Genomic DNA, 17745 nt, shown 5'->3' on the forward strand with positions numbered 1-17745 from the left:
AGCAGCCCATCCAGCCCCACCAGCCCCTGCAGCACCCAGGAGCAGCCCCGCAGCTCGGTGCTCTGAAGCTGGCTCCAGCAGAAGACACGAAACCAAATGAGCAGAAGAAGAGACCTGGAGGGTGAGTGCACCTTGTGTGGGGAGGCTTCGAGAGGGACCAGACAAAAACGATGCTGAAAGCTGCATTGACTTGGAGCAGCTACTGCTTTTGCAAAGAGTTGTCAGACCAGAAATCCCAAGATCCGTGGATGTTTGGATGTGCTTTTTGATAGCAGAGTTTCCTAGCTCGGTGGTTTTTATTTTACCTTCCCTGACTACACACTGTAGGATTCTGTGTAAGGATTTATTTTTCCAAGCCAGAACTCTCTCAGGAAACAAGGCCCAGCGCTGCCTGTCTGATCTCAGGTGGCATCTGGTGTTATGTTTGGCAAAAGATTTCTGCTTGCACTGGTCAGGGAAGTCATGCAGCAGTGTTGCTTGCAGGAACTTTCTTGAAAACTGGAATGTGATCTGGGAGGTTTTATTTCCCAGAACAGATATCGCCTTAGCTGCTGTTTCAGTTTCTTAGTGCTGTAAGTGCCAAGGGCTGCTTGTTCAAAACTCCAGCAGCTGAAAGGGACTAAAGGCTGTTTAATCTGTACCCACCCTCGGACAGGACTTGTGACTGATGTTGCTCCAGGTTAGTGTTTGTCTAACTTGTTCTTAAGGACTTTGGCTGGTGGAGACTCTGTCTTCTCCTTAGGTGGTTATTTCCAGGGCACAGTATCCTAACACGTAGGTTGGCGTTATTTCATGTGGATGGGGAGAACAAATTGTTCCTTCAAGCTCTGACAGAAGAAGCAGGCAAAATGCAGTCCTTGCTGGGCCAGTGACCTGCTTGGGAGGAACATTTTGGCCAGGTCAAAATCTGGCCTTGCCTTTTGCTCCCTCCTGGATGGAGCTCAGTGTTTGGATGTATTAGAAGGTCAGGACGTGGCAGGTCCCCTGGTCCTTATGGCGTTTGATCTGAGCTGTAAAGCAGAACCTCTGTAACCCTGCTGGGAGAGGAGCAGGAGCATGGGGCTGTGAGTTGCTACTGACCTCTCTGCATGGCCTCCATGCCAGCAGTGGTAGTTCGGTGTCATCTTGTGGGAGCAGGAGGAGATGTAAGATGTAGTGGACAAAAAAAATGGTTCATTGTGTCCTCTGGGATGTTGAGATCCCAAGATGCATAGAAGGAAACAGTGACAGAAACATAGATAAGAATTTGTAAAAATCATGGCCTTTGTAAAGTGCCAATATAATTCCTCTAAGATAGATTGTGATCTTTAGAGCTTGTCTATAAAATGCTCAGCTGCAGAAAGTGTAAGTGTATTTGTGCTTTAATCAGGTGAACCTGTGACTGATGTTGCTGTGTGGGGTTCCAGTGGGAGGGAGGGGGTTTCCCATGGCAAGGGGTGCCAGCAAAGGCTGCAAGGGGTTTGCTGTTGGAGCAGCAGCCTCTTGGACTGTCAGACTGATCTTTGCTCCTGGGAAGATGGGAGAGCTGATGTCCCAGTCCAGAGGCCAGCATCACCTCTGGGGCTATGCTGGAATCAAGGCATTTTACCCTGCAGGATTTCTGGAGCTCTTGGCATAGGAACTGCAGGAAGTACCTGTGTGCTGAGCTGCAAAAAGTGCATTTTGGTGGGTTACCCTGAGGTGCATGGTCCTTGTCTCCCCAGAATTACTCCTTCACACATGAGCACAGAGAAGATGTCTTTTTCAGCTTGTAAATGTTTCATGGGAAAAGGCTGTCAAATATTTGTTTTTAAATACCTGAATATTTATTAAATATTAATGTACCTCCTGAAATGGTCACCTCAGTGCCAGTGTATTTTCAGCCAAAGGCACATCATTACACATAGTGTGTGGAAGATACTTGAAATCTGCACATGTATGCTCATGTACTTTATCACCACTGTAGCTGAAAATTCAGATAAGATAATTTTGTTTGGCTTTTCCTAAAAGTATTCCTCAGGTTCAGAGGGTGGGGACAGACCAGAACCCCAGAAACCAGAAGCTTGCCCTGGTTCTTCCTCTAGCAGTGGGGGGATTCCTCGATTGCCTCATTCCATGTTCATGCTCAGCTCTGTTATTTCAGCCACAGTAAAAAATGCAGTGGTTTGAAGCATTTCTGCCAACTCCTGTACACTTCAATTTGAAACCACATTAATCTTATCCCACTGGAATGTAGGCATAGATCAGAAATGGGTCAGAATCTGGGCAGTCTGGTACTGTGTAAATACATAAGTTCACACTCTGTGTCTTTCCCCTTGTTGACAGTAGCTGTGTCTGTGTGTAATACACATATGATTCCTGTTTGTATCCTGTGTGCAGTATATGCATAATGCGTGTCCCATTTTACATGCATGTAAAGTATGGATTTTATCTTGATACAGGATAGGTAGAAGTATATATTAAACTAATACCAAAACAGCAATGTCTGAACAACTCTATTGCTTTTTAATATTTACTTTCCTATCATAGAAACACACACACACACACACACACTGCTGGAAGTACAGGTTGAATGGCAGTAGTTTTAAACCTGACACTGAGTGTATCTCTGTTCTGTTTGGGTTACAGGGTTGGGACCAGGGAAGTACATAATAAATTGGAGAAGAACAGGTGCGTAGAAAGCCAGGGGTTTGGGTTTTATCATCTTTCCCCTTCCTTCTTTTTCTGTTTTGTTTTTTTGGGCCTGTATCTGTCAGTATTTGTTTGGCTTTGGCTTTTTTGTTTGTTTGGTTTTTTAACAAATAACCTGAACAAAATTCTTAGTCACTTTCAGTGAACCTTGCAGTATTGCTTTGCTTTCTTACAGCTCAGTTCTGCATCTCTGCCTTCCCAATATGTTTTCCTTCACCATGTAACTGCGTTTCCATAACCCTGCACAGCCCTGATCCTGCAAAGTCCCCACATGCACAATGTTGAAACTTTCCTTTTGATTTAAAGTAATAAAACAGCCAAGATCGGGGCAGTGTACAGTGTGACTACAGAAATAAAGACCAGTTCCTGATCCAAAACTGTTACTAGTCTAAGTAGCTAAATCAGGAACACCTTGGAAGCAAGAGCACAGGGAGATGGGATATTTAATTTCAGATTGCACGACAGTTTCCTAACAAAGCTAGGACTAGAATTCAGAGATACAGCCCTGTAGTTGTTCTGCTGAATGAGCTGGATCAGTTGTGGGCATGCAGGTGGTCTGGGTGGCTGCTATGCACATGTGTACATGCTTTGCTGGATTAAGGCTCAAATTAAGCTCCAGCCCTGTGCTAAATTGATTGCTGGTGTGTGCTCCCCCAAGCTGACAAGCCACCTGTGCTTTCTTTAGACGTGCACATTTGAAAGAGTGCTTTGAGACATTAAAACGTAACATCCCCAACGTAGATGACAAGAAGACCTCAAACCTCAGTGTCCTAAGGAGTGCCTTGAGATACATCCAGGTACGTGTGCGTTCGGGTTGCTACTGGCTCTTGTTGTGTAGCACTTCATCTGCTGGAACTTCCAAATTCCAGATTTCTGAACATTTGGCGCTTCTAGGAACACTTGCTTCAGGGAGTCTCCTTATCCTAGAAGTTCCTAGATAATCACAACTCATCCATGCCAGCAATGGTGATGGAGTGAACAGACAATTGAGATGATCAACTTAAGTTGCTCCTTTTTGGACAGAGGTGGATTTTAATCTGTATATTTTGGAGAGGTTTTCTGTTTGCTGAACCAAAACAGACAGATTTCCAGGAAGGTTTTGAATGTCTCAGATTTTTTATGAGATAGAAATGCAAGTACAGGTCACTTGCTTGGAGGCAGGGAAAGACTGGAATTTGGGGTTGCAGTGTGTGAAGCTTCGGGTGGCTGGGGTACTGAGAGTGAGAAAGTGAAGGTAAAATGCATTTCTGTTTGTGGGTTAAGTAAGTGTTAGCGTTTGGTTATTGTTTTTTATCTCATATTTGACAGTGTCAGCAGTTTTGTCAGCTTTGCACATTGATTTGTTCTTACAACAGCAGGTTTTCCATATTTACTATTTGTAAAAGTGGCTAATGGTAGCACAAAGGAAATTCTTAGAGATGTCATCTGTACCTGTGAAATCAATAGCATGTAATACAATTAAAACTCATCTGGAAAATGAAAGAGTTGCTGAATTTATAATGCATACGGAGAGAGCAAATAGACCTCATGCATTTTGGCTGGAATAAAGGGTGCTCAGAACTATTCACAGTGGTCTTTTCCACAGTAAAGTGTCAAATTCCTTGTGTTGTTTGCATTTTCCTCAGTTTCTCTCAAATAGCATTTCATTCCCATGTTCACAAGTACTGGACATTGACTACTTGCATCGACTTTGCTTTGGCGAGTCAGTTATTGATCATCACCTTTCAGAATTAGACCAGCTCAGTCTTTCTCATTAGTCTTCACCAGTCACTTCCCTCGCAGAGCCTTTGGTTGGGGCAAATTCTCCTGTTATCCAGCCACTGGGCAAGCAAGAGGAAAAATATCTATGTTGCTTACAAAAGGTCATTTTTGGAGATGTGGTGTTGCTGCTGGTGTTGGAGATGCATCAGAGATCTGAGCCTTTCTCTTGCTGTCAGGCAGGCTGGTGTGGGTAAGGGAGGCAGCGCGATCCGATCGGCAGCTCTCGGGGTTCGGGAGGCAAGTCTGGAGTCAGGATATCGGGAGGGGAGCTGGTTCTGGTGTGGCTGCTGATGCTCTGAGAATATTGATGCCGTGCAGGCCTCTCTGCAAGCAGGCAGCATTTTTATTCTTTTGGAAGACAGCTTAAAATTATCTTTGAGGATGTCAGTGGGGATGGCTGGTTCTTGCTCTCCCTCTTCTCTGAATCCGGTGTGAATTGCTTGGAGGCTCAGACGCAATGCAGGTTTGTGCTGCCCGGGCTGTGCCGGCATCGCCGCGAAGCCCCAGGAATTGCATTCCTGTCACGTCATCTTAGGAAGTGTAAACTACTCCTGTGATGGTCCAGAAGCTATTCACAGATGCAGAGCGTGTTGTTTCCTTTAGGTTTCTGTCACTCGGGGTCCATTTCAGTGCCGCCTCTGAATTGTTTTTCCATGGATTCAGTCTGTTTGACTAGGCTGGGATCAGATTTGTGGGACTTGCTGATCCAGTGTGTCCGTGCTGGCTTCAGGGATTGTGCAGGGAGCAGCCTTTGTTTGCTCCCACCAGTTTCAGAGCAGAGAAGCTGAACTCTCCTGTCCAAATGTCTCTCCAGTTTCCCACGGGCAGGTGGCCCTAAGGGTGATGGAGCTGGATTTGTGGTGCAAACCCTGGGCAGCAGCTTTACCCAGGGTCTGTGCTGGAGTCATGGGCTGTGGTTGTGCTGGAAGTTTGAGTGCTCTGTTTGTTTCTCTGAAAAAACAGAATATTCGATATCTGATTTGAATATCCAGAGCACAAAATGAAAAATTAATCTTTCTTTATTATTCTTTTTAACATTCGGTTTGAATTCAGCTTTGCTTTGTCTCAACAAAAATAGCATCTATCAGTGTGGGGATGGGGTGAAGCCCCTGCAGATGATGGTGGCCTCTCCCAAGGGTTACAGAGCATGGGTGGGACCATGAGCAGGCAGGAACACCTCTTACCAGCTTGGAGGGTGAGATGAATCCCAGCCTAATGCACAGATCAGAGCATGGTGGTCATGATTACAAGAGAAAAATAAAAAGCACTGCCTTCTTGGCAGCAAGTCATGCACCAGACTCAGTGTGTTTCACTGAACAGGCTTGGAGAACAGGGGAATTGTACAAAGGAGATTTAAAAATAAAACTTCTTACTCTCAATACAGCAAAGTAGTTTTCTACTAAATGGGAAAAAAACCCCTAAGCCCAAACGTGTCTTGCAGAGGAGGAGTGCAGCAGGCTGGCCCTGGAGCTCTGCTTAGCTGATGATCTGTGCCCGCAAGGAGTATGACAGTGCACTAATTGTTGCAGCCTCTCTTCCTGTAAAATCCTTTTTCCTCATTCCAGCTGGAACTTCTTAGAACCAAGCTGTTTGTTTCCTTAGCTGGATTTAAATATTTGTATCTGCATCAGATCAGATAAGTCAGAAAGTTAAATTCTGAACTTCATGGAGCTGTCATTTTAATTTATCCATGGAGTCAGGCTTGTGCTCTGCAACAGTAAATTAGAATCTCTGCAATTAAGCACACTGTTGCACAAAGGAAATTAGGCTGAACGCAGCTGGAAGATAATAATCCCTTTCAATGGTGAAGCAGTTGTGGGTGGTGCAGGCTGCTGTGCCTTGGCTCTGGGCTGAGGGAGGCATCCCTGCAGGTCGTGGCAGCACCATGGGCTCCGATCCCCGGTGGCAGAGCCTGTGACCAAGTGGGTTCCTCACACAGAAACCTCGCTCTTAACTTTCCTCCCTGCAAAACATCAGGGAAAATGCTTGAGGCCTCCAGAAAGTTTCTAAGATGTGTGGAAGGGCGTGGTAAAAAAAATGCATTGGGAAGAAAATGCTTTTGCTTTGAGAGAGCAGAGCCCTGTCCCCTCGGCTGGGCAGTGTCACAGCATGCCCTGGCAGAGCAGGCAGGACAGTCACAGGAGAGCCACGCTGAGAGAGGGAGTTGCACTGGGCTTGGCTCATGCTGGAGAAGGTGTTGCTGGGCTGGCTAGGGAGCAGATTATTCTGAGCCAGGATGCCTGTGCAGCCCTGTGTTTTGATTTGATTCCCTTGGAAGGATTCCTTGGCCCCTAGGAAATGTTATAATCATCTTAGTTGGAAGCTAATTGAAGCCCTTAAGCAAGACTGTTTTCTGTGTCTTCAAACTGTGCCTGTCACTGTGGGACCTGAACACCTTCCAGTTTCAGGGGTTATTTTCCGTTGCATATTTAGTGCAGGATGAGATCCAGGCGGTGAGCTCAGCAGGTGACATGGGGACAGCCAGGAGCAGAGCTGGGAGCAGCGCAGCCACAGCCTGGCAGGGTTCACATCAGCTGCAGCTCCTGCTTGTTCGCTGGTTTCCCTACCAGCTAAATAATGTGTTTACCAAATATTAGACAAAGCTGGGCTTCCCAAAGTGTGCAAAAGGCAAAGAGTAAAATGCTTTGAAGATTGCAAATTGGGGCCTGGCCTTCCCTTCCCTGGGAAGCCCATTCCAGTGCTTCATCACTCTTTCAGTAAATAAATTTTTCCTAATATCCAACCTAAACCTCCCCTGGCATAACTTGAACTCATTTCCTCTCATCCTATTGCTGGTTACTTGGGAGGAGAGACCAACACCAGCCTCTCTGCAACCTCCCTTCAGGTAGTTGTAGAGAGCAGTAAGATCTCCCCTCAGCCTTCTCTTCTTCAGACTGAACAACCCTGGTTCCCTCAGCCTCTTCTCGTACGATGTGTCCTCCAAACCCCTCACCAGCCTTGTTGCTCTTCTCTGGACATGCTCCAAGGCCTCAATGTCTTTCTTACACTGTGGTGCCCAGAACTGAACACAGTGCTCAAGCTGTGGCCTCATCAGGGCCGAGTACAGGGGCAGCAGGGTCACTTCCCTGCTCCTGCTGGACACACTGTTTGTGATAAAGGCCAGGATGCCATTGCCTTTCTTGGCCATCTGCAAACACTGCTTACTCATGTTCAGCCAGCCATCCACCAGTACCCCCAAGTCCTTTTCCACCAGGCTGCTTTCCAGTCGCTCTTCCCCCAGCCTGTAGCATTGCTTGGAGTTATTGTGACCAAAGTGCAGGTCCTGTCACCTGGTCTTGTTAAACCTCAGCCCATTGATCTGCCAGCCAGCAGGAGAAACACCTACAGTTTCCCTGGCCTGATTCCTTTCTAGGGAGCTAAAATAACAGGTTCACACTAAAAAAAGTAATTGTGGTGTACTGGACACAAGCTAATTGACATCTTTTTAGATTCCCAAGTAAATGACTGCACTGTTCACTCTGAGGGAGGTGTGGCTCATTTCCTCATCTGGTGACAAAGGCGCTTCCTCCCTGGCCTCAGCCGACCCCGGCCCCGCTGCCACTGCCCGAGCCCTGGTGTTTTGCTTTGTCATGTGTAGCTGCTGCAGCCTGAAGTTAAAGCAAGGACAAAAGTTGATAGGTCTCAAGAAGGAAAGAAAAATAGTAGTTCAACAAACTCAAACTGGGCATGGGTGTGAAACAGGCAGGAGAATGGCCTCTTCCCCTTTATAGACAAAAATGTGTAATCCTGCCGCAAAGGACATGTCCACAGCAGTCACGGTCCCTGGGTGTGGGAGCCCATTTCACCAGTAGCACATTGGTCATTTTGCCTTTTCCAGTGCCTGCAGCCTCTTTTGTCCCCAGGGCTGGCAGCCTGTGCTCTCCTGCCAGTCCTTGAGTGTCCTCAACAGACCCTGACCCAGCTGAGAGTACAGGGTGCTGTGAGAGGCAAACAGCACAGTGCAGAGCTGCCTCCTGCCTCCTCAGGGAATATATTCACCTTCTACAAAGCTTCTGTAGTAAAAACTGGGTCCATTAGTACTTCCAGTGCCTCCTTCATGTGAGCAGCACTCACGTGCCAAGCAGCACTTCTTCGTGCTGTTTACCTGACCTGATCAATTGATTCTATCTTGTGTAATCAGCCTGAATCTCATTGCTAATGATAAAGGCTTCCAGCAACAGTAGGCTATGGCTGTGCAAGGTGGTGTCATCTGTAGATTTCAGAAACTGATAAATAAGACCTTTTAAAAAATAGCATTTAGTAAAGTAAAGCAAATTGGAGTCTGCTTAAAAATGTGGAAGAGGTAAGAATTAGAATGTAAGGCTGCTCTGCTGGAGTCAGTGAGAGCTGTTCTTGCACAGCAAGGGCAGGATTGAGTTCTGCCCTTCATGGAGTCACTGAAGGATTGATTTTAGCTTCAGAGGAACAGTGTTGGGCTGCATCAAAATGGAAGGCGGGGTGCTCTACCTGAGAAGGCAGGGAATGCTCAGAGAGCTCCCAGTCCCCTGGCACCCAGCTGCCAGTCTGAGCCAGCCAGAGTTCCCACTTCCAGGAGCACTGGAATAGCTTCCAGCAGGCAGCCTGGAACTGTGTGTAGCATGGAGTAGCACTGGCATCGCTTCCCCTTTGGGTAACCTGCACAGTCAGAAACTTGGGATTCCCTTCTTGAATCAGAGAGGTTGGCACTTGAGCTGGCACATCTGCCAGAACTGCCGTGGGCTCCCAGGCAGCTGCAGACATCCCAAATCCCATTCTCTGCTGTCCCTCCCAGTGCAGCATGATCTGCTGGAAGGGAGGCAGGGGGTCTGTGCTTGCTGGAGTGGCCACAAAACCTGTCATGTTTTGAAAATGCCCAGTGTTTGAGCCTTGCTGAGTGAGTGGAAAGTATTTCTTTACCTTTGCCAAAAGGGTTGGTGAATATTTTTCAACAGTCTTATTTGTGACTCATACAAGAGATTTTGGAACAAGTGAACATACTTATAAATCCTGTACATATTTTTTTAATTGTTAGAGTATCTACATCAATCATACTGCTGTCACCTAAGTAGCAGTTTAAAGGAGCACCCAAGGTTGTAAAAATCAAGACAATCCGTGAGTGGAGCATAGGGGGTTGGAAATAGGGGTTGCTGCTCACGCTGGTTGTTGTCTGATGTTGAGAGCAGCCATGGGAGGGAAGAAAGCGCACATGATGGGACCAAAAGGGTGAGAAGTCCAGCTTGACTGCTCAGATTTTGTTATGTATAATATTGCAGAAGTCACCTACCTTTAAAACAAGGCAAAACACCCAAACAGAAACCCTGGAGGCATAATAACTCTTTGCTTTGGTTTGTGGTTTTCCTCTTTCTGTGTGTCTGGCAGGGAAGAGGTCAAGGGCCCCGTGGCAGGAGTTATAAGGGTAGTTTGGATTCCTGTTCTCTTCAGCAGTAGCAAAGATGTGTGTTGATACTTATCAGAATTACAGCTAAATAGTTACTGATTGAAAATACAAATAGTTGCAAGAAAACAATAATTATTGTCGATGCCTAAGTGCAGCAGAGTTCAGCCCAGGCCGTACAGAGCTCTGCACTTACAGGTGAGAGGGGCAGACATTGTCAGCTGCAAAATCATAAAGGAGGGGGATTTTGAAACTCAGTAGTGCAACAGCGGAAGTTGGTATCAGCTTGATCTGTTGTCATGTTGGTGTTACTGCAGTGTGATAGAAATGCTGATAAAACATGATTTGGACGATCTGGAAAGACAAGTAGGATTTTACAAGGCTCCCTGTCTCAGTTGTTGGATATCAATAATTAATAGTGACTCTGACTCTGCCTGTGCCTGGGACTTGCCTGGCCAATTCTTGTGGGTTTTATCCAAACACTTTGCTGTTCTTTTTTGTCCCCTTCTCTTTGCTGTCACTGCATGGGCCTGGGTGACCTGGGGAAAAGGTGAAGCTGCTTCTGCACAGGATGTCAACACTTGCATCAAATAAACCAGAAAAAAAATAGATTATTTCCTTTCCAATTTCTTTTTCTTTTACTTGTCTTACTCATCTTTTACATCATTATGAGTTAAAATATGGTATCATGTTTAGATTTAGAATGCCCCTTTCACTGTGGACTTCTTACTGGTTTCTTAAATCTCTTGGTGACATCCTGTTTGTTCAAGGACAGCCAGTGCAGCACCCATAGGAGACAATGCCTGATGATGAGGGTGTCAGGCAGGTCCTGTCGTGCTGGGATGCATTTTGATCTGAATAACAAGGCTGCTCAGGCCCATTTGAGACAGCATTTAGGGGAAATTATGTCTTTGAAAATTGTGACTGTAGTGGAAAGAGAAAGGCGGGTGGCAGGTGAAGTCTTGCACAGAGCAGGAGCAAGTTGGGGGCTGTATGTTGGGCAGGTACCTGGTTATTCCGAGGTTTGTATTTTGGGAAGGCAGGAGCTGGCTCCATGAGTGCAGGTGTGCATTTTTCTGTGGCATTAGAAAGAGCAACTTATTTTGCTTCCCTTCCCAAAAGGCTGAGATCTTTGAGGGGAAAGCATCTCTAAAAGAAGATTGATTTCATCCTGCAGGCGTTCTGCAGTGCTGCTGCGCAGGCTGGGTGGGTTTGCAGACAGCTGGTTGATTCTTGCTGTGCTCTGCTCCCGGAGAAGTGTCGTCATTCCAATCCCATCGTCCCCAGCACCCATCTCCAGCCCTGGGACCACCCTCATGTGCCGGGCCAGGGGTCCCAGTGCCGCAGTGCCAGGGCAGCTGTGGCTGCTGTGCCTGTTCAGCACCTTCAGCTCTTGCAGTGAGACAGAGGTTTTCCCTCCTGGCTTTGCTTCATGGCCTTGCACAGGTGCCGGAGTCGGTTGGTGTTTAGTAGCTGGGTTTGATGTCCTCCTGCCACCGTGGTGGTAACAGTGAGGGAAGGAGGTGGAGAGAAATCCTCTCGTGACCCAGATCTGCTCTGTGGGCCGTAGGTGGAGCCATCGGGATGTGAGTAACTGGCTCTGACCTCCTTGCAAGTATGGGGAAACAGGGAGGAGAAGTGGTGAGGGAGGACGGCTTCCTCCTCTGAGTCACCAGGCCCTTGGTGCGTTGGAGCCCTGCACGGTGCCAGGCACCCCCAGGTCTGTGCTGCCGCTTTGCGTTAATGAGCTTCGGGTCGAGCCCATTGTGATTTTGTGTTATATCTGAGGAAAGTAAGACCATAAACCTACAGTGAGCCAAAGCTCTGGAAAACCCCTGGAGAGGCTGTGGATCACACAGGGATGTAGCTGCAGGTGGGATGTGGGCTGGGCAGCAACGCGTGTTTCCCTGTCTCGGTGGTACCAGGCTGGTGCATCCGGCACCACTGCGGGATTTCATCTCCCAAGAACCAGCCAAATGAAGCAGTTACCATGGAAACCATGGCTTTGGTTCCCGTGGCAACCAGCTGGGGTTTCACACAAGCAGAAGGAGAGGGATTGCTGTTACCTCTGCAGATGGCCTGATCCTGACCGGTGCTGTTTTCCACAGGCTGAGACGCTGTTGGCATCTGTGGGAGAATGGGCTCAGGAGGTCTTGGAGGTCTGGGGTGCAGGAGCAGGTGCTCAGCAGGCAGGCAGAGGTGGGTGCCTTCAGCTCTGCCAGCACAGGCAGCCACCACCACTGCACACACTTGCTGCTGGTACAGGGGACCCTGGCCTGACACCACATGGGGACCTGCCTCGCGACTCTTCTGTGTCCCTGGGCTCTCCTTCATGGCAGCAGGTTGAGTTGGGGCAAGTGATTTCTCTAGGTGCTGGGCTTTAAGCAACTGCTCATTGCACCTGAAGAGCTAAATAGAAAATTTAGCAAGATCCAAAGTAGGAATGTCCAAATTGGATATAACTAATCCAAAAGCCCAAAGTACTACAGCTGAGCGTGGCTCTTCTGCCAGCCCAGCCTTGGGGGCCTGGGGGGACCACATGTTCTTTGGCACCCCCACTGTCTTATGATGCTTCTGGATCCAACGTTACTGGAGACAGGCTGGTGAGCTACTTGTATAGATCTGTTTCAGTGTGCCAGTCCCTGCAAGGATAAGATCGTTTCCTTAGGATTTAGCTTTTTTTCCATTATATATACGAATCAAAACTCCGTAAGTCATGGAAAACCTGTCTGGCTGGGTTGGCCTGTGCTGAATTGTGTGGAAGTCCTGTGGGTGGGATTGCTGCTCGGGGACCTCTCTTGGCCCACAGCTCCTGGGTTGCTGCAGAGACTGCCATCACAGTAGCAAGGAGTTAAAGAACCTGGTTCAAAATGGCAAATCCCTTCTTCCATGATTGCTCATTGATGAGGAATTTTTAATCAGTGAATGCCACGTAATAGAACACAGCAGCTGAAATGTACTCTTGGAAAAGCTCATAATTGAAAGTGTGTTTTTTAAATTGGTAATATAATGTTTATAAGGGGAGCTTTTTAATAAGACCTTTTAAACCTCAGTGATGCCAACTTCAGGGCTAGCATTAGTCTTGAGGCAAGGGCAGAGAAAGCATTGGGGGCATTATTTTCAATCTTGACATCAGAATAAGCAATTTAATTACAGCCAGCTATAAAATGAAAAATTCTTTACAGTGACAAATGACTGTTGCTGTGTAGTGACAACAGCAGTTTGTTTCTGGTTTGTTTACCAAATAATGGCAAGTGGGATGCACACAAGGACCAAAGAGCAGCTCTGAAACTGGGGGAAAAACAGGCACAAAGGAGTGAAACGTTGCAGTGGGTGTTTGCTGTCACTGCTGTTGTGCTGGTCTTGCTTTAATAACCCACATGGGTAAAGGCAGCATTGAAGCTGACAGCTCCATGTAGAAGAGGCAAATCAGATACTCACAGGGAGCAAAAGCAAAGACACATGCTGTTTTTAATTTGGTCTCATGTTTAAATCAAGGATAAAGGGGCTTCTTGATTTGCCTATGCTGCCCTGTTGCCGTTGCCCCTGTGTGTGGTAGCAGGGGTGGGAGTTGGGTCCCAGGCCCTTGGTCCTCTGCAGGCATTGCCAAGCACAGGGCTTGCTCTCTGCTTCCAAACCAGACCTGTTTTCTGTGAGACTGCTCTTGTACTTTACATTATACTATACGTATCTTGCAGGGGCACTGATCCCTGCAGCAAACAATTCCTGTGCACTTTGTTTGCCCTCATCTCCCTGTTTGATGCATGGTTAGGAGTTAAACTGCAAGAGTTGGAGTGAAATGACCAGTTTGTTTTCACCAGAACCAACAGCTGATTTGCAAAACTTCCCAATGGTCAAAAGCCATGGATGGATTCACATGACAGTGAGGAAATCCATTATTTCTTCCTGGGGCAGATCAGCTTCCCCTACATGAGGGTCAGGGTTTACTGGTTGTTTTAAGTGATGCTCTTGTGGATTTTTTTTTAACCAAATAGAAGTGAAAAATAAATCAGTTTTAAAGTTGTGATTCTCACCATAGCTTCCTTACGCTGTGGAGTAAAAGTTGCGTGGGCAACCCAGGCTTCCAACTCCTTAACATTAAAAAAAGAAACCCTACAATCATCTCTGCACAGACAGAAGGAGCAGGGTCTGTGCTGAAGTTTGTTGCTTGGAAAGAGCAGTCTCGGAGTGGGGGGTGTGTCTGTTGAGCTGGTGGGAATTGTGCTGCCTCCCTTGCTGCACGTGGGTTGTGCTCAAATCACATCTCACCAGCTTTGGGTGGTGAGAGCCCAGCTGCTCTGTGCAGAGCAGAGAGCCAGAGCTGTGATGGTTGTTCTCAGCTTTCTGGGGCCGTGCTGGGCAGGGAGCTGCTGGAGAGGGAGGAGGGCTCAGGTTAATCACACCCAGGTCGTTTCCAGGCCAAGCAGCAGCTCAGGAGATCCGTCTTTACCAGGCGAGCCGCAGTGGGTTGCATCCTGGAATAGTTTTTGAAAGATTCCCTGTGCCAGAGAGACTCTAGCCCATCTGCTCCTCCGTCCTCCCCAGCAGCTCCCTTGGCGAGCTCCCAGCCTGTGAGCTGGGGGACGTTTGCTGGAGCCCCGGGAGGAGCCAGTGGTGGCAGCCAGTGGTCACTGGGACCAGCCAGCCCGTGTGGCAGGGTGATGGGGAGGTGGGTTCCCAGAGCTGGGCCAGGAGCAGCACCAGGTCCCCAGGGCTGTGCTAGGGAGATGAGAGCGCACCCTGGCCCTGCTGCCTGCGAGACACATCCTGCTGCTTGCTGAGGGTTTGCCTGCCCTTCCCCTAATTAGCAGTTTGTAACTAATTACCAGCTGCCCTGTCTATATCTCCTAGTTGTGCTTTCCCCCGCTGCTGGGAGTCTTCCCTGGCAGCAGGGAGGGAGGCCGGATCTGGCGGTGGTGCCTGTGCTGTGTGTGATGCGGGTGCTGGGGCTGCCTGGATTTCCTCCTTATAATCCCTGGAAAGCTGTGTTCCCATGTTCTACCCTTCCCTTATCATGCCCTGGGAGTATCCACGTGGAGAATGTTCTTGGGAGAGAAATGCTGCAGAGAGGGCCTGGGCTCCTGCCAGCGTGCAGTGAATTTAGTCTCCAGCTTTCTCCTACTTGCTTCTCTGCTGATCACAGAGTAGAGAGGAGGACATTCAGACAAGTTCTGCTCTGCAGGGGTTCCCCCATGTAAAGCCTCGGTTCTAAGGGGGTGGTGTGCCCACTGGTGGTTTGAAAAGCAGCCTGAGGGACAGAATTGGCCCCTTTGTCTGGAAACTGTCCATGTTGAAGGGCTTTGAGCTGAGCCAACACCAGCTCTGGCAGGAGGCAGAGCACTGGCCTCACTGAGGAGTTGTCTCTATTTACACATCTGGGATGATTGTGCCCTGCTAATCACGTTGTTTGGCCATTTAAAAAAAGCTTTCTTTTTTGTTACTATCAGGACAAAGATATTTTTTATTTTTTATTTTTTTTACTTTTCTATGAGAAGGCATCAGGAGCTACCCTGCTTATTGTGTTGGCTTAGACTGCACGAAAGGCCTGGTCGAACAGGTTTTAAAGTTATTCCTGGTTAACTTTTGAGATAAAAGACCAGCAGAACCACTGAAATGCATGAGGTCAGGTTCTGATTGCAGTTGTCCTGGAGAACTCAAGAGAGAAATACAGAGCACATATTCAGATCATTATGAGGCTGATCCTCTGCTGCTCTCTGTGGTGTAAGGTTTGTTTTTAAATTCAGTGCTTGCCAGCAGTGAGTGAAAAAGAGCATCTGTGCAGGCTCTGTATAGCTGTATGTTCAGGAGTGTGTATGGGATTTAGATTCCCTGTGATGAAACCTTTTGTTAGGATTGCTTGGGAATGGATGTATGTGCTGTCCTTACAGAGGTTCTTTTGTGGAGGCTCATCTTTTTTCCTTCAGAAGGCAGAAAGTGGTTGGCCAAAGTAGCCCTTGAGGTTTTGTGGCCAGTTCTTGTCCTTTCCCTTTCTTCCTGAATTTGAAAGGTGTAGATCTACCTGAACAGGTTTTACTCCAGCATAATTAGTAATAAAAGAAAACCAGCTGTGGGCGTGGAAGTGACCAGGTTAGTGTAGATTATATTTGTCTTTATTCTCCATGTATTTGTTTCTCTTTCTTCTGTCTTTAGACTTTAAAGAGAAAGGAGAAAGAATATGAACATGAGATGGAGCGACTGGCAAGAGAGAAGATTGCTACCCAGCAGCGACTGGCAGAATTGAAGAACGAGTTGAGTCAGTGGATGGACATCTTGGAGATAGACAGAATTATTCGACAGACAGTTCAGCCAGAGGATGACCAGGCATCTACCTCGACAGCATCAGGTACCCATAATTGCTCTCATGATCATCACTGTATGTAGTTACATCGTGGGGGTGGGGATCGTCATTTAGAACCGTCATGGTTTCTTTGCATTCAGAACAAAGTAAAAGGTTTTCAAGTGTTCTCTAACCATTGATGTTGGCCTAATAATACACTGCCACTTGTGCAAAGCAAACTGGAAATCCTGTGTTGACACTAGGTAGACACACACAGCAGGTTTGCACGTTCAGTCTGCTGACACGTCACATGGAGTTCCCTGCTTCCAAAACTTAGTTTTCCTCTTGCTCAACTGTGCATCCCTGCTTATTAGAACTGAGTGGTGTGTGAGCATCCTGATGTATTTGTGCATGAATGTGGGAGGGTGTTCAGCCACGTAGAGAAGAAGGAGTTGGTTCAGGAAGGATCACCAGAGCATTTGAACAGCGTAATGAGCCTTCATGTTGTGTGAGAAGGATTTGCAATGAAGATGAAATGAAGTGAAGATGACCATCTGGCCTGCTGTTCCCAGTGAGAAGCTTTTGTGAGCTAGGAGAGTGCATGCTTTTCTCTATGCCAGTGATGTGCAGCAGGAAGAATAGGCAGCCCATGGATATGCAGGGCTTTGCTTTCCAGAGATGAGGAGACTGTAGCAGTCCATAACCATTTCCAGCAGTTCCTTCAAATCGTGACTGTGGTTGCTCTTGGATGATGCAGCAGGTCCCAGGAAGGGAAAACCCAAAGTTTCTGGTTCATTCAGGCTTGTATCAGGCTCATCACCTGTGAGTGTACTCACAGACTTCCAGTCTAGGTGCTGGGAGTAGACAGTAAGAGTGCTTTGTCACTGGGACTGTCAGCCCTTCACCCCCAGCTGGTCTCTGCTGAAGTGATCATTTCAAGCTATTCCTAACCACAGAGCTTGCAGAAAGGATGTGTCTTTCCTGTTGCTGCTGTTGTATCTTCTGAGATTTTTAATCTCTGCTGCATGGCTGGCTTTAGAGCAGGCAGTGCCAGGTGCCCTGCTCATCTTCCTGACCTCTGCAGGGTCAGCGTGTTCCTGCATTGCTTCATTAGCTGCTGGACTGGGTGAGAGTCCGTTTTCCAGACCCAGACAAGGAACTTAATGCCATGTTTTCCCATGGCTGTTTCCTTCTTGCACTGGGAGCAGAAGGAGTGGTACTGATCTCTGGCCCACACGCAGGGAGGAGAGGGCTGCGCTGCCCTGCTGGAGCTCGGTGGCGTTGCTGTGCCGTAGCTCAGTGACTCCTCCTGCTGTCGTCTCTTTGGCCTGTGCTGCCTTTTAGGGAGGCTGCTCAGTCCTGTTCGTGCTCTGCTTGCTTTTTTATGGGAGTTTCTTCCTTTCGTTTTTTCCAGAGGGTGAAGACAACATGGATGAAGACATGGAAGATGACAGGCCAGTGAACTCATTACCAAAACTAACGCAGCGCCAGCACCCCGAGCTCCTGAAAGCCGTCCCTTCCAACGCTGCTTCCCACCACCCGGCCGTTCTGCCTCAGCACCTCTCCATCCAGCAGAAACCCCCCCCGGCCCACCCACAGCCTCCCATCCAGACACAAGCACTGGTCCAGCCGCAGGCGATCGTCCCCGCACAGACTCACATCG

The 17745-nt window shown here is 47.8% G+C and overlaps 1 protein-coding gene across 1 annotated transcript in view; it reads left to right on the forward strand.

Annotated features, from left to right (window-relative positions):
* Positions 1-17745, forward strand: part of MNT (MAX network transcriptional repressor) — a 19548-nt gene that overhangs the window by 1219 nt on the left and 584 nt on the right. Inside the window, exons 2-6 of the mRNA XM_010003819.1 lie at positions 3-121; positions 2608-2649; positions 3356-3467; positions 15956-16148; positions 17497-17717. Of these exons, the coding sequence (XP_010002121.1) occupies positions 3-121; positions 2608-2649; positions 3356-3467; positions 15956-16148; positions 17497-17717 (687 nt within the window). The remainder of the gene's footprint in view (positions 1-2; positions 122-2607; positions 2650-3355; positions 3468-15955; positions 16149-17496; positions 17718-17745) is intronic.

This window comes from Chaetura pelagica, unplaced genomic scaffold, assembly GCF_000747805.2.
Source record: "Chaetura pelagica isolate M959 unplaced genomic scaffold, ChaPel_1.0 scaffold638, whole genome shotgun sequence".
Taxonomy (NCBI): Eukaryota; Metazoa; Chordata; class Aves; order Apodiformes; family Apodidae; genus Chaetura; species Chaetura pelagica.